General features: G+C 55.5%; 2 protein-coding genes across 9 annotated transcripts; one reads left to right on the top strand and one right to left on the bottom strand.

Moving 5' to 3' along the window:
* Nucleotides 1-68: 68 nt before the first annotated feature.
* TBX6 (T-box transcription factor 6) lies at nucleotides 69-6,505 on the top strand. Of its 5 annotated transcripts, none has more exons than XM_045381878.2 (9): nucleotides 69-374; nucleotides 756-921; nucleotides 1,005-1,239; nucleotides 2,674-3,037; nucleotides 3,136-3,282; nucleotides 3,360-3,430; nucleotides 5,447-5,520; nucleotides 5,612-5,786; nucleotides 5,861-6,505. In XM_045381878.2, the coding sequence occupies exons 2-9, from the start codon at nucleotides 804-806 to the stop codon at nucleotides 6,072-6,074; spliced, it is 1,398 nt and encodes a 465-aa protein (XP_045237813.1). In that variant the 5' UTR covers nucleotides 69-374; nucleotides 756-803; the 3' UTR covers nucleotides 6,075-6,505. The 5 variants fall into 5 exon arrangements, with proteins under 5 accessions (XP_045237813.1, XP_073883013.1, XP_045237812.1 ...); XM_074026912.1 differs by having other exon boundaries at nucleotides 2,770-3,037; XM_045381877.2 differs by having other exon boundaries at nucleotides 69-921.
* A 389-nt stretch (nucleotides 6,506-6,894) lies between these two features.
* On the bottom strand, nucleotides 6,895-15,957 carry PPP4C (protein phosphatase 4 catalytic subunit). 4 transcript variants are annotated; one of them, XM_005591621.5, is made up of 9 exons: nucleotides 15,869-15,957; nucleotides 15,486-15,646; nucleotides 10,667-10,718; nucleotides 9,691-9,741; nucleotides 9,379-9,480; nucleotides 8,665-8,838; nucleotides 8,451-8,577; nucleotides 7,419-7,608; nucleotides 6,895-7,341 (listed from the first exon to the last, which is right to left on the bottom strand). In XM_005591621.5, exons 2-9 carry the CDS (start codon nucleotides 15,581-15,583, stop codon nucleotides 7,212-7,214), a joined length of 924 nt encoding a protein of 307 aa, XP_005591678.1. In that variant the 5' UTR covers nucleotides 15,584-15,646; nucleotides 15,869-15,957; the 3' UTR covers nucleotides 6,895-7,211. The 4 variants fall into 4 exon arrangements, with proteins under 4 accessions (XP_005591678.1, XP_065393655.1, XP_073883016.1 ...); XM_065537583.2 differs by having other exon boundaries at nucleotides 10,667-10,777; XM_074026915.1 differs by having other exon boundaries at nucleotides 10,667-10,904.
* Nucleotides 15,958-16,119: the final 162 nt, after the last annotated feature.

Consider the following 16,119-nt stretch of genomic DNA (forward strand, 5'->3'; position numbering starts at 1 on the left):
TCCATCCGGCTCTTTCGGGCGCGCCTCAACGCTGGGCCTGCCGGGAAGTGTAGTTCCGAGGGTTCCCCAGCGTGGGACCTTCTGGGAAACCCTGCCGCGAGGCGTCAGAAGCTGTCGGACTGTGCGCGCCTCCGAACCTTGGAGGCTTGGCTCAGCGTGGAGGTTTTTTTTAAAGCATGGGGACCAGGGAGGACTACGGTGCTCGGGACTGGGCTGCGGCCTCCTCGCGACCCCGAGTGCCCTGTGAAATCAGCTCAGGCCGCATCCCTCCAGCCTGCACTTTCCCTCTGGTCATGCTGCTTCCCTCCAGGGCCCGGCCTCCAAGTGAAGGGGGGCGGAGGGCGGTCACCTGCCAGAAGGTCGGGGGCGCCAAGGTGTGTCCCGGGACTCCAGGCTCCGTCCAGGCTCCATGCCCCGCCCCCCAGCTTATCCCTAGCTGGGGCTCCCCCCCGTGGGAACGGGGACCAGCTGGCCGGAAGCGCCAAACTGCGTCCCTGTCCGAGCCCCGGGGATCAATCAAGCCGAGGAGTTAATTATGTAATGAGGGGGCAGGGGGTCGAGGCTAATGAAGCCGCCCGGGGTGGGGAGGGAGGGAAGGAGGGGACCGTACCCAGGTATCCGGCCCCTGCTCGGACCCCTTCGAGGCCCCAGGGGTCTCCACCCCAGCCCAAATCCAGGGCCCCAAAGAGGGGAGGGGCTGTGATCCTGGGTCTGGAAGGGGCTGAGCTGTGAGCTATAAAGGGGGCATCTCGCAGCACCGGGGGCTCTAGGCAGCGAGACCTGAGACCAGACGGAACTACAACATGTACCATCCACGAGAATTGTACCCGTCCCTGGGGGCCGGCTACCGCCTGGGGCCCGCCCAACCTGGGGCCGACTCCAGCTTCCCACCCGGCCTAGCAGAGGGCTACCGCTACCCCGGTGAGCGTTGGGACCAGCTCCTGGGTAGGAGAATAGGGAGGCTGGGGCCCTTGGCTGGCTCCTCATTTTTCCCCGGCTTCCAGACCTGGACACCCCCAAACTGGATTGCTTCCTCTCCGGGATGGAGGCTGCTCCCCGCACCCTGGCCGCACACCCACCTCTGCCCCTTCTGCCCCCTGCCATGGGCACTGAACCGGCCCCATCAGCTCCAGAGGCCCTCCATTCCCTCCCTGGGGTCAGCCTGAGCCTGGAGAACCGGGAGCTATGGAAGGAGTTCAGCTCTGTGGGAACAGAAATGATCATCACCAAAGCTGGGAGGTGAGGGGCTGGTCAGGGTCCGTGTTTCTGGTGGGGGTCTCCTGGGAAAAGCAGAGTCCCTGAGGAGGGGCTAGGTCTGGGAGGTTCCCTAGGGGCTAGAGTTCTGCCTAGGCTTAGAATCTGACTATGGCCTGGGACAGGGGTTACTCTGTGGCTGGAATCAGGAGTCATTCTGTGACAAGGGCTAAGGGCTAGTCTGTGGAGTCTGTGGCTGAGTTTAGGGACCAATCTATGGCAAGGGTCATGGGTCAGTCTGGGGCAGGGTCAGGAAGTCCTGCTGGGTTATAGGTTAGTGTGTGGCCTAGACCAGTGTCCAGACAAGGACAGGGGGTCAAGGGCCAGCCCAGTGACCAGCATCAGGGAAATCTGACCAGGACTGGGGATCAGTATGCAGCTTGAATAGGACTCAGTATATCTAGGTCCAGGGTCACCCTAGAGGCAGGGACATGGTCAGTGTGTGGCCTGTGACGAGGTCTTTAGGGCAGGAGCTCAAGCCCTAGCGTGGAAAGTCCTCAGCCCTACTGCAGGCAGGGTATATTTTTTCTAAAGCAAATTCATCTAAAAGCTGCAGATTCTGGTGCTGGACATCAGGGGAGGAGAGGAGGGTGGGGACAGGAAGCTCCTAGCAAGAAAGTTAGTCACCCCTGCTTCTGCAAATACGCTTTGAGGGGTAGGAGTCATGGCTCTGTTCCTAACCTGCTGTGTGACAGATCGCTTAACCTGTCTGTCCTGTTTCCCCAAATGTAAAATGAGACAAGAAAACCTTCCAGATCTAAGATTCTGCCCTCTGGGTTCTTTTTTTTATTTTTTGAGATGGAGTCTCGCTCTGTTGCCCAGGCTGGAGTGCAGTGGCGCTATCTCGTCAGCTCACCACAACCTCTGCTTCCTGGATTCAAGCGATTCTCCTGCCTCAGCCTCCCGAGTAGCTGGGACTACAGGCACAAACCACCACACCTGGCTAATTTTTTTATTTTTAGTAGAGACAGTGTTTCACCATATTAGCCAGGCTGGGTCTCAAATTTCTGACCTCATGATCTCGCCTCAGCTTCCTAAAGTGCTGGGATTACAGGCGTGAACCACTGCACCTGGCCCTTTTTCCTTTTTCAGAGACAGGGTCTTGCCCTGTTGCCCAGGCTGGAGTGCAGTGGTGCAATTGTGGCTCACTGTAGTCTTGACCTCCCAGGCTCAAGTGACCCTCCTGCCTCAGCCTCTATAGTAACTGGGACTATCAGTGTGCGCCACCATGCCTGGCTAACTTTTTAATTTTTTGTAGAGATGGGGTCTTTCTGTGTTGCCCAAGCTGGTCTTGAATTCCTGGACTCAAGAGATCCTCCCACCTTGGCCTCCCGAAGTATTGGGATTAGAGGTGTGAGCCACAGCCTCCGGCCTGCCCTCTGGGTTCTAATTCCACCTCCCTTGATGTTTCTCTGACAGCTCTGGGGAGCCTGCTGCTATGTCCCGTTACTGGTGCTGGGCCCACCCCTGGCCAGTGGGTAGCACCAGGCCTCTCCTGTCCCCTCCCTTGCACAGGCGCATGTTCCCTGCCTGCCGAGTGTCAGTCACTGGCCTGGACCCCGAGGCCCGTTACTTGTTTCTTCTGGACGTGGTTCCGGTGGACGGGGCTCGCTATCGCTGGCAGGGCCGGCGGTGGGAGCCCAGCGGCAAGGCAGAGCCCCGCCTACCCGACCGTGTCTACATTCACCCCGACTCTCCAGCCACTGGTGCACATTGGATGAGGCAGCCTGTGTCTTTCCATCGTGTCAAGCTCACCAACAGCACGCTGGACCCCCACGGCCACGTGAGGCCCAGGCTGGGACTCTAGGGTTGGGGGGTGCTAGAAGGGAGGCCAAGGCTGGGGCACAGGGCAGGGAATCACTCCCATTTCCTCCCTCCCAGCTGATCCTGCACTCCATGCACAAGTACCAACCCCGCATACACCTAGTTCGGGCAGCTCAGCTCTGCAGCCAGCACTGGGGGGGCATGGCTTCCTTTCGCTTTCCGGAGACCACATTCATCTCCGTGACGGCCTACCAGAACCCACGGGTGAGTGCCCCTGCTTGAGGGGGTGGTGGCGCCCTGCCCAGACCACAGTTGCTTTGACCCTGGATATGTGTCCCCAGATCACACAACTGAAGATTGCAGCCAATCCCTTTGCCAAAGGCTTCCGGGAGAACGGCAGAAACTGTAAGAGGTGGGAGTTGTTCATTCATTCGTTCATGCATTCAACAAATGTTTATTAATCACTCACTGTGTGCCAGGCACCGTGCTGGACATCAGGAATACAGTGGTAAGTAAAAACATTCATTCACTGACTCAGCAAATACTTATATAGTACCTGCTATGTGCCAGGGACAGTTCCAGGCACTGGAGATAAATCAAACAAAGTAAACCAAAGCCCCAGCCCTGATGGAACTGATTTCTAGTGGGGACAGCAGACAAGCAGACAAGAGAAATAAATAAAATGCCATCTGTTAGGAAGCCATTCTAAAGAGAAGAGAGACCAGGTGCGGTGGCTTGCTTCTGTAATCCCAGCACTCTGGGAGGCTGAGGCGGGCAGATCACCTGAGGTCAGAAGTTTGAGACCAGCCTGCCAACACAGTGAAACCCTGTTTCTACTAAAAATACAAAAATTAGCCAGGCATGGTGGCATGCGCCTGTAATCCCAACTACTCGGGAGGCTGAGGCAGGAGAATCTCCTGAACCCAGGAGGTGGAGGTTGCAGTGAGTCGAGATCGTGCCATTGCATTCCAGCCTAGGCAACAAGAGTAAAACTTCGTATCAAAAAAGAAAGAAAGAAAGAAAACTCTGTCACAAAAAAAAAAAAAAAGGAAAAAAGGAGAAGAGAAATAAACAGGAAAGGATAGGAAGGACTGGGGTGAGCTATTAGATAAGAGGCCTGAAAAGGCCTCGGCAGGAAGAAGACACTTGAGAAAGAGCTGAAGGAAGTATGGGAGGGAGCCGGGTGGGCATCTGGCAAAGCACACTAGGGAGTGGGAACAGCACGTGCAAAGGCCCTGAGGTGGGGCTGTGCCTGTGGCGTGGCTGCAGTGGAGTGAGTAGGAGTCAGGCAGGGGAGGGGAAGCCAGGTTATCTTGGACAGTAAAGGTTCCATAAGGCCGTGGGAACTGTTCCAAGTGTAGCCCCTCAGAGCTGGCCCCTGCCCTCAAGGAGCTTCCAGTTTGTCAGAAGAGACAGACATGAACCAAGGAGTCACTCCATCAAATGCAAAAGCATTTGCATTTAACTGTCTCATAACTGTGACAGATGTTATGAGGGAGGGGTGTGTGCTCTCGGAGATCAGGGAGGACTTCCTTGAGGAACTTGCGCTAGCACTAAGGCAAGGATAGGTTTGGTGGCTCATGCCTGTAGTCACAGCACTTTAGGAGGCTGAGATGGAAAGATCACTTGAGCCCAGGAGTCGGAGGATGCAGTGAGCTGTGACCATGTCACTGCACTCCAGACTGCACTCCAGCCTGGGCAACATAGCAAGACTGCATCTCAAATTTTAAAAATGAAAAGAAAAAGGGGCCGGGCGAGGTGGCTCAAGCCTGTAATCCCAGCACTTTGGGAGGCCGAGACGGACGGATCACGAGGTCAGGAGATCGAGACCATCCTGGCTAACACAGTGAAACCCCGTCTCTACTAAAAATACAAAAACTTAGCCGGGCGAGGTGGCAGGCGCCTGTAGTCCCAGCTACTCGGGAGGCTGAGGCAGGAGAATGGCGTGAACCCGGGAGGCGGAGCTTGCAGTGAGCTGAGATCCGGCCACTGCACTCCAGCCTGGGTGACAGAGCGAGACTCCGTCTCAAAAAAAAAAAAAAAAAAAAAAAGAAAAGAAAAAGGATGGGTTCAGCAGGTGAAGAGGGGACAGAAGAGGATTCCAGAGAGAGGCTCAGAGTGGAGATGGGGCAGAAGGATGAGCTAGGTGAGACCGTGCCCTGGCCTTGCCTCTGGGAAGGAGTTTCCATTGACACTAAACACAATAGTAAAGCATGGACAAGCTTGAGCAGGGACAAAATTCCAGCTCTGCCACTTTCTAGTTATTTAATTTTCTGGCCTTCAGTTTCATCTGTAAAATGGGTATAATGATGGCCCCTACCCAACAGGGTCCCTGGGAGGGTGAAATGCCTGGCACTGGGTAAGTACTGTTATTACCATCACCATGGCCATCACCGTCATCATCACCATCACCACCACTGTTTCCCAGGGAGCGAGATGCCCGTGTGAAGAGGAAACTGCGGGGCCCAGAGCCAGCAGCCACAGAGGCCTATGGGAGCGGAGGTGAGTATAGTCCCAATGGCGATGGGGCCAGGCCTGAGACACGGATCCTCCCTAGCCCAACCTCTCCCTTCCCTCTCCCCGGACGCACCAGGTGGTCCCTGCGACTCCACTCTGGGTGGAGACATTCATGAATCAGACCCAGAACAGGCCTCAGCCCCCGGGGAAGTCACCACTGCCCTGGCACCTCCGTGTGGTGGCCCCAGTGCCGAGGCCTACCTCATGCACCCTGCGGCTTTCCACGGGGCCCCCAGTCACCTTCCCACCAGGTGAGTGGGACAGGGGACCAGGCGGGGCTGCGGGACCCTCGGCACTGCTCTGACATCCTTCTCTCCCATGTCAGGAGCCCCAGCTTCCCGGAGGCTCCAGACTCTGGGCGCTCAGGCCCCTACTCGGCTGCATTTCTGGAGCTGCCACCCGGGCCAGGGGGCTCCGGGTACCCAGCGGCTCCACCGGCGGCACCCTTTGCCCCGCACTTTCTCCAAGGCGGCCCCTTCCCTTTACCATACCCCGGGCCTGGGGGCTATCTGGATGTGGGCTCCAAACCCATGTACTGAGCCATTGCTGGGCCCCTCTGCCTCCATCACAAACCTCCTGCTCCCTTCCCCCAGCCCTGGAGCCCCCTCACCTCCACCAGCCCCATCCCCCACACCAAATGGCTGCCTTGGGCCTGCCCACCCCCCCCACAACTTCACACCTTGATTTCACTCCCACCCCGCTCTGGCTTCAAAGCCCAACCAAGGCTGCTGGGAGTCCAGCTGGGGCCGGCTTCCCCTTCCCGGCTCTCACCTCCGTGTGAATGGAAGGGGCTCTGCCTGGCCAAATGGGGCTACAGACCAGTATCCCCACCTACCGGGTCCCCCTGAGAGCCCTTGGGGGGGGGCTCAATCCCCACCCCCACACCACTAGTGCAGGCCACACCAGTCTGTTGTTCTGGGACCAGAGTATTTTTGTTAATAAAACTCAAAAGCCATCCATGCTCAGGAAACATTGAAGCTCCTGTGTTTGGCCCTGGGCGGGGCTGGGTGAGCAAAGGCTTTGCTGGGAGACCCAGACCCAGATCTAAACCTGTGTTTCCAGCTGCCTGACCTAGCACGAAATCTACCAGCTCTCTAGGCCCATCTCTTCAGGAAAGTGGAGAAATCAGAATCTCGTGATGCTGTTAATAAGGCTGCCATGAGAACAGAGCCCTCTCCCTAGCACTGGGGAAGCCAGCGGGCAGCGGCCCCTGGAGGCCCTGGGCAAGCTGACTGGCCTGAGCCTGGCCATCCTGGCAGGTCGGGGCCCTGAAACAGTCAAGGCCCTGAGGTCCACCCCAGGTCCTAGGCCAGCAACCCTATGCATTCCCAACCAAGTCTGGCAAAAACCCAAAGACCGTTTTTCTTCTTTTATTAGAATTTTTTTTTTCTTTTTTTTTCTCAAAATTTTTATCTAAAAACAAACAGAAAAAAGAAGGAAAAAAAGAAAAAAAAATTATTGGAAACTTCATGGTTCAAGTGGGGAGAGAGGAGAGGAGGAACATGGAGCTGGGTCTCCAGGCCTCTCCAGAGAAGTCCTCACCCTCGAAGCACCCTCTTGGGGAAGAGCAGAGCCGGGACAGCTCCCCCCACAACGCCCAGCCTCCGTCTGAGGAAGAAGGCAGAGTCACAGTGGTCCGAGGGCCAGAAGGGCTGTAGGGGCAGGGGCCGGGGGGGTCACAGGAAGTAGTCAGCCACGGGCTTCTTGGAGGGGATGCCCCGTGTCTCTTGGGGAGCGGCCTCAAAGATGATGAAATCTTTCTGGAGATGCTCGTCCAGCTCCAAGATGGCTGCCACATTTCCACAGCTGGAAGGCGGGGCAGCAGGGTCAGAAGCAGCTCGGCTCAGATGCCCGCCCCTCCCAGCCCGGCCCAGCTGGCTCACCGGTAGCAGTAGTTGGGTGCCGACCACACAGTGAGCACGGTCTCATTGAAGTGCCACTTGTAACCTTCCATCACCAGTTGGTGGGCACGGCAGATCATGTCAATGTCGTTGGCTGCATTGAACTGGGCCACCACGTCACTGCCAAATAGGTAGCCAGCCCCTCGGGGGCTCACGCCCCAGCCTGTGGTGTCTGATGGGGCAAGGGAGGGATGCAGAGGGATATCCTCAGGCTTCTCCGGCTGCCAGCACTGCCCCTTGAGGGTGAGCAGCCTGGCCCCTCCCCAAGTCCACCAGAGGCCCATGGGACCAGAGCATGGGGCCTGAATATGGTCTGTGGGATGGTGGGGACCAGGACAGCAAATGTAGGGGCAGATGAGCTCCAGAGGAGAAAGAATGCCCAATGGCTGGGACCTCCTCATAATGACAGTGATCATATAATCCCTGGCCCAACAGCACACAGGAGTGAAAGGGGTGCTCCCAAAGACAGAAGGGCACCCAGTGCTGTCACAGAGCGGTCGGGAGTGGCTGTGGAGCAGTGGCTGCATGTGTGCGTGTGTCTGTGTGTGTGTGGCTGTGGAGCAGAGGCCTCACGTGCGTGTGGCTACGATGGAGCAGACAGAGTGTGTGTGCGCGTGTGTGCCTGTGTGTATGTGTGACAACAAGAACTCTGGCTGGTCCTCAGAAGACCTGACTTTAAATCTCAGCTCTGCTCTACACTAGTGGAGAACCCACAAAATGAGGGGTCTCAGGGGGCTATCATTCTGGGGTTCTGACCTCTGAAGAAGCTGCTGTCATGTTCCAAGATCCCTTCACTTCAGGGAGCAATGACTTAATTGTCCACTACAGCCCTCTGGGCCATGCCCCAAGCCACTGTGCGTTCAAAGCATCTGTCATACAGGCCTCCCTGCTCAACCTCCAGGGTTCCAGCCATTTGGTAGGTGGAGGACAGATGCCAGTGAAGGCCAGCCCTGCTCCCTCTCTTTCCCAACCCCTCCTGGCTGTCCCTGTCTGCCCCTGCCCACATGCCCTCACCTTCTGGGTCAGACCAGAGGAGGTCACACATGGGCCCATCATGAGGCACCTCTTGCTTTCGGTCAATTGTCCGAATCTGATCCAGGGTCTGGATGGAGGGGGAGAGACCCCCGTGCACACAGAAGATCTACAGGGGACGGCAAGGAAAGAGGGCGGGGCTGAGGCCTGGAGCCCCCCTCCTCTCCCCGTCCCATGGAGCCCTGAGCTGGCCTACCTTGCCATCGATGATGGCTGACAGGCTGAGGTAGTCGAAGATCTCGGTGCAGTAGCGCCACACAGTCACCGAGCCGTACTTGCGCAGGCACTCATCGTAGAATCCGTAGACCTGCGTGATCTGGCGACTCTCATGGTTGCCCCGGATGAGCGTGATGCGGTCAGGATAGCGAACCTGGGGGTGGCCACCAAGCCGGGGCTGGCTCCTAGACGGTCTCTCCACACATCCCTCTCTGACCTCCTCATGCCATCCTCACAACCACTGCCCAGCACACTCCTGGAACCTCTCGCCTGATCGTGTGGCATCAGCCACCTCCCAGGCCTGCAGGACCCCTCCAGAGAATGTAAACCTGACCCATCCCCATCAACTATGAACCTAATGGCTCTTCTTTCACCTGCCAGACACAGACCGGGTCCCTAAGCAAGGCACCCAGGCCCTTTGTCATCTGGCCCCACACTGCCTCTCCCACCAGTGGCATCAATGACCTGCCACATTCGCAACAGTGAGCCTCTGCCCCTCCCAGAATGCTGCCCCACTGGCCTCACCACCACCACCCCTGAGTCTCTGACCACCCCCAAAAGCAGGATCGGTCCATCATCAGTGACACAGCTCCAAGGTGGGGCTGGCCACAGTAGGAGATGAGGGTAGAATGGACTAAGACAGGCCCGACCCGAGGTGGCCCAGGTTGGGGGTGCAGAAGCCGGGGACTACCACCTTAAGTGCCAGCAGCAGGAGGAACGTTTCGACGCTGTAGAAGCCACGGTCCACAAAGTCCCCCATGAAGAGGTAGTTGGTCTCTGGGACATCGCCACCCACCTGTGGGGAAGTAGAAAGTTTTGCCCTGTCCTAAACAGTCCCCTACCCCCTACCTGTTTCTGTCCAGCAGAGGCCCTTCTTCCACAACTGCCCATCTAACTCGGGGCCTCTTGCCCCCACTCCACACCCTCAAATTAAGGCTCTCACCCTCGATTAAAGGGGTCTTCTAGTCATCCCCGTTACATTTCGCAGTATTGGCCACACACTTACTCTGAACAGCTCTTTGAGGTCATAGAATTGTCCATGGATGTCACCGCACACCTGGGGAGCAGGAAGGGGGGATTGGAACTCGAGCAGTGGGAGTTGCCAGGGACGACCCTCCAAACACCCACTGCTTTAGGGAGCTTTATCACTCTTGGCTACACCTCTGCTTCCTAGGGCCAAAATTCTCCTCTCCCACACCAAGTCAGTCTGCTCCAGAAACACACCCGCTGTCCCATGCTGAGTACCAACTATTCTGTAGGCAAGAGCTAGAACTAAGTCCTTCCAGGTAGATGTCCCGGCCCCCTCCTCTCTCCACTCCCCTCAAAGTACCCAGAATCAAGTTACTAACACAGAGCCCTGGTGACATGTGAGCAGAATCACTCACCAAATAGGAGTCCTTCTGCCCTGGCCAAGAATCTCCACTAACAAATCCAAAGTCCCTTCCCACACCCCTCTTTCTTTCCTTTTTCTTTTCTTCTCTTCTTTTCTTTTTCTTTCTTTCCTTTTTTTCTTCCTTCCTTCCTCTCTGTCTCTCTCTCTTTCTCTCGAGACACAGTCTCCCTCTGTCACCCAGGCTGGAGGGAAGTGGCCCGATCTTGGCTCACTGCAATCTCCACCTCCCAGGTTCAAGCGATTCTTCTGCCTCAGCCTCCCAAGGAGCTGGGATTACAGGCACCTGCCACCACAGGTGGTTAATTTTTGTATTTTTAGTAGAGACGGGGTTTCACCATGTTGGCCAGGCTGGTCTTGAACTCCTGACATCAAGTGATGTGCCCATCTTGCCCTCCCAAAGTGCTGGGATTACAGGTGTGAGCCACCGTGCACAGCAACCCCCACTTCTTGTAACAGTGTTCCCTTGAAGATGAGGGAAAGGACAGACAAAAGAGGCTTAGGGGTGGGCTTATAGAGCCTCCAAGATGAAGAGGAAAGTCCATGTGCCTAAAAGACCAGGCCCGGCTCTGCAGGGACAGCAGGTACTCACTGTGACTGGCGAGTCCACTCTCTGCACGTTGCTCTCCTCTACCAAGATCTCTCTGGAGACAGGAGAAGACCAGGGTCACCACAGCCAGGCCAGCCCAGCCCAATTCCTGACCTTTTTTGGCAGGGAGGGGAGGATATGAGGTGGTTCTTGAACCTCCAGGGGGCAGGAGTGAAGCATACAGTCTCCCCAGAACAGGCTGGCCACAGCCCTCCAGCATACAACACCCTTCCGTGGCTCCCTGCTGCCAGAAGGACAAAGTCCAAGTTCTTATTCCAGCGTTCCAGGCCTTCTGAGCAGGCTGGGACTTTTCCAGCCCTGACTCCCCCTTAAGCTCCCTCTTCCGCATCCAGGACTCACTCCTGGGAGGCGGGTCTCCCCAGCCTCTCCACAGCAGAGCTTAAGTAACTCTTGGCCAATCACAGAGCCCTTCTCCCAGGCTATCCAGATACAAGGGTAGGTGCCCAGGACAGGCCCACCAGTGGATGCACCTTCAAAGTGATGCGCTCTTGGCCAGGCGCGGTGGCTCACACCTGTAATCCCAGCACTTTGGGAGGCCGAGGCGCGCAGATCACGAGGTCAGGAGTTCGAGACCAGCCTGACCAACATGGTGAAACCCCATCTCTACTAAAAATACAAAAATTAGCCAGGCGTGGTGGTGCATGCTTGTAATCCCAGCTACTCAGGAGACTGGGGCAGAAGAATTGCTTGAACCTGGTAGGCGGGGGTTGCAGTGAGCCGAGATCGGGCCACTGCACTCCAGCCTGGGTGACAGAGCAAGGCTGTCTCCAAAAAAAAAAAAAAAAAAAAAAGTGAGATGCTCTTGCCACGTGTTCAATATTTCTTTACGACTACGAGGACTTAAATATTTTCTATTTCTCCTTGTGGTGCAGTCTACTTCTACTTGAGTGAGCAGGAGATGAAATCACTTTGCCAGGTAAGACACCCAATTTTTTTTTTTTTTTTTTTGAGACAGAGTCTGGCTCCATTGCCCAGTCTAGAGTGCTGTGGCGCCATCTTTGCTCACTGCAACCTCTGCCTCCTGGGTTCAAGCGATTCTCCTGCTTCAACCTCCCAAGTAGCTGGGATTACAGGCGTGTGCCACCAGGCCCGGCTGATTTTTGTATTTTTAGTGGAGACGGGGTTGCACTATGTTGTCCACGCTGGTCTCGAACTCCTGACCTCAGGTGATCCACCCACCTCTGCCTCCCAAAGTGCTGGGACTACAGGCGTGAGCCACTGCACCCAGCCTATAGACACCCAATTTAAGCAATACTATATTTCCAAATTTTGCCTGGTAACAGCAGCAGTGAACATTTGAGCTCATACTGTGTGCCAGGAATGTTATTAAGAGCTTGACAGGTAGGTACTATGATTCCCAGTACTCAGATGAAGACACTGAAGCATGGGAGGAGGCTGGCTTGGTGCCGGTAATACAGGTGGGATGTGATCCAGGGAAGCCTGGCTCTCGGGTCTGATTCTTTATCAAGATATTCTGATGTGGGAGCCCAACTCGCCTGGCCCTCCTCTTTCTGCCAATCTCTTCCCTTAGAATGAGTTTCCTGAGCTCAGTGGACAGGAGGATTCACTTAGGCCCCTTGCTCTGTATAGCAGAGGCAGCAGGAAGGAGGTCTCCCTGGCTTTCTGGGAAAAGGAGGCGGCACTGGCAGTGGTCCGAGAGGCCACACCAGCACCTGTACTGTCCCACTTGCACTGCTTCTTGTGCTGAACATCCTTCCCCATCAACTGCTCACAGTGACTTTTCCAACAGACTGGTGAGGTTCTCTTCAGCCTCATATAACAGTAAAGAAACCGAAGCTAGGTTGGGCACGGTGGCTCACGCCTGTAATCCCAGCACTTTGGGAAGCCAAGGTGGGTGGATCATGAGGTCAAGAGATTGAGACCGTCCTGGCCAACATGGTGAAACCCCGTCTCTACTAAAAATACAAAAATTAGCTGGGCATGGTGGTGTGTGCCTGTAAACCCAGCTACTCAGGAGGCTGATGTAGGAGAATCACTTGAACCTGGGAGGCGGAGGTTGCAGTGAGCCAAGATCGCACCATCGCACTCTAGCCTGGGCGACAAGAGCGAAACTCCGTCTCAAAAAAAAAAAAAAAAAAAAGAAAAAAGAAAAAAAGAAACTGAAGCGGCAGGGTCAAGGTTACCAAGCTGGAGAGTGGCTAAATTGGAACCCAGAAGCCCAATTTCCTAAGAATTTATGCCAGCCCCTTCCACAGACCCTGAGTGAAAACCTGAAACCCAGGGAGGTCACATGCAGGGACCGTGCTCTCGGAAAAACACCCCTCAGTGCCGGCACGACCCCATTATGGTCTGGGAATCAGGCCCAGATTCCAGCCCCAGTTCTGTCACTTGCAGTACTTCACCAGCCCTATCATGACCTGCCTGCAGTAACAGCTACCAGCGCAGCAGGCCCTGTGCCCAGATACCCGGACTCTCAACTGCATGTCATTATCATTTCAAAAAATCAGAAAGTGACTTGACAAGGGTCATATTCTTTCTAGGTGACAAGGCAAAGATTCATACTGAAGACCACCTGATTCAAAAGCTCAGCTCTTCTGTGCTAGTATTTCTAGGAGCAGCAATTTCAGCTCAGACACTGCGGACCTCTGTGTTTCCACGGGTTTCACCTGCATCTCTGTGCCCTCTGGGCAAGCTGGTGCTCTTGACACTACCAGCCTCAGCCTGGGTCTCTGTTGGGTCCCCAGGAGGCCATAACCAGGTATCAGAGCGGGCCCCGCTTCAGACTGAGCCTTGGCCTAGTACCTCCTAGTTTCACTCAGTTTCAACTGGGCAGGACCCTCCACCCCTCAGTCTTCCATGGCTCCCTGCTGCCTCACACCACACATCAAAACCTAAATGCCTCTGCCTGGTTCTCAGTGACCACGGAGCACAGTCAAAGACCTGGATGCAAAACTAACTTCCCCTCCGACTAGCTGCGTGAGTTGGACAAGACATTATCTACTCAGAGGCTCAGTTTCCTCTGCTATGAAATGGGGCTAAATACTCAGCCCGCCCTGCCTATTCCTTAGGCTGTTGCAAGGAGCCATGGAGACTGAATACATAACTTCCTGCTATTCTGCAAACTCCAGCATGCTATCCAAGCTTTGCCTACCATCACCACCACGCTGATTCAGGGCCTGTGACGGAGATAAGACTTCAGGGTTAAAGAACAGAGCCACGCAATAACAGGTATAAGTTCCTAAAAATGCCAATCAGGACTGAGGGAGAGGGAAAAACTAAAAACACCGTGGGGCTAGTCTGGTCAGGGACATTTTCTTGAGCTGGCAAAAGAGAAAAGCCACAGACGGGTGGTGAAAAAGAGGCCGACCCTGCTCAACATCCCCTCACAGGCCCTGTCTGGCTGCAGGGAGTCTATGTGGGGCAGGGCCAAGCAAAGAGCCTGAGGGCCACAGATTCAGGACCCAGCTCTGCCACGTCCTCAGTGGGTGACCTCAGTCAAGTCACCAGACCTCTACGAGTCATGGCTTCCTGTGTGATAAAATGGAACAAATGATTCCAACCTCACAGGATTGCTGGGGGGAAGAGATGGACAAAAGTTTTTTTACCAGTACAGGGCCAGGCCAACAGTGGCCCTATAAAGGCCAATGTTTATTGTTCAATAAACATAGGGTAATTCTGCGGGTTCTTCTGCCACAATTCTCCAGCCTGGTAGAAGCCACAATCACACAGTGCCCCAGAGGAGGCAGGTAATAATTAAACCCCTGACTGTTCCCCATACATCTCAGGGCCTCCACTGTTACATTCGTTCTGCTTGGAATGCCCTTCCCTCACTGGCCCTGCCTCCATCAGCTAGCCAAATTATCTTCATCCTTCAAGGCCTACCTCCACTCAAAAGCCTTCCCTGATGGCTTTAACCCATCTCATTATTGCCCTCTTCCAAGAGAAATAGAATACCTGGTGATTATCAAGCACGTATGCTGTACCAAGACACTGTGCTAACCTCATCTCAAGCACCAACTCACTGAACCTTCACAACCATCTTATTAAGTACTATTAACTCCGCTTTACAAATAAAGACACCTTAAGATCACTAACACAGCTAGAAAGTGGCAGAGTTCAGATTCAAACCTAGAGCCATCTCACACTGCAAAACCCAGAGCCTTAACCACTGCTTCATCCTACTTCCCACAGAACTCTGAACTGGCCTCCCTCCCTATCATGCTTAATTTTACCCTAGCTTACTTGCTACGATTTCTCAGGCTCCCACCCTGAACGTGAGTAATCCAACTCCACACCTTTTTGCATTATGGCCTGAAAAAGGACGGGACACTAAGAGCTGGCTTCCGATCCTCATTCCCTACTTGTGGGTAACTTTTAACATGAAAGTTCTCACCTGTAAAATGAGTACAATACCACCAACCTTTAAGGGTTGTTGTAATTAAAGGACTTTTATAAATCACAGGGTCTTTAACTTTCCTGTCTTAAATCTTTGATTTTTGGCTCTTTTACCACCTCCTTATTCGAGGACTGTCCCACAGTTCGGCCCCCCTCCAACAAGCTTCCGACCCCCGACAGATGGACTTGTTTCCTTGAGTTTCCTAAGTACTTTACGTAACATTCTTACTCTACTGGAAACACATCGTCTAATACTTTAAGTGTCTTTATCCGCTCTGTCTTCCCCGAGCAGGCTAGCTTTTCCTCGAGGGCAGCGGTTCCATCCTGCTCCTCTCTGGGAAAGCTTCCAGGGCGAGGCAAGCCCAAAGTTCTCAGTTGGGTTTGCCCCAGGACAGAACCCGTGGGCGGCGGCTTGGCCTCCCTTCCCCAGGGCCAATGGGCTCACCTGGCTTTAGCGCACAGGGCCTTGACTTCGCTCTCCTTGATGAGCTCGCAGCGACGCAGCTGCTCGATCTGCCGGTCCAGGTCGCTGATCTCCGCCATGGCCCACCCCCGGCGCGGGTCAGAGTCGGGGCCGCCGCCCCCTCCGCACCGCACAGGGGTCTCCTGGGAAAGGCCAAGACGAGCCCGCGGATCAGAGTGTCCGTGCGGGGCGCGGGGCGGACAACTCGATTCTAGAGCCGGCCCGGCTCCCCCACCCCCGCCTCCCCTCACATCGGCCTCAGGACCCCCCAGCGTCCCACGGCGCGGCCGCAACCCCGCTAACTCCCGTCGAACCCCGCGGTCCCGCGCTAAGGACGGTGACTTAGAGGAGTCTGGCAATATTACCGCCGCTGCGACTCCGGTTCCGGCTCTCCGGCTCCCTGCCTCCCTCTTTCACTCCGCTTTGGGCCGCAGCCACCGCCGCCGCCGCTTCTACTTCCGGCCCCGCCGCGGAAGCAAAGGGAAGCCAGTTCCGCCGCGCGCCGGATGTGGCGTCATACACGCTCCTCTCCCTCCTTCGCAGCGACCGCTGCACCACTTCCCCAACCGCAGATGGGGAAGAAGCTGGAGGATCCCGGTGGCGGCCAGGGGCAGTT

This window comes from Macaca fascicularis, chromosome 20 (assembly GCF_037993035.2).
Source record: "Macaca fascicularis isolate 582-1 chromosome 20, T2T-MFA8v1.1".
Taxonomy (NCBI): Eukaryota; Metazoa; Chordata; class Mammalia; order Primates; family Cercopithecidae; genus Macaca; species Macaca fascicularis.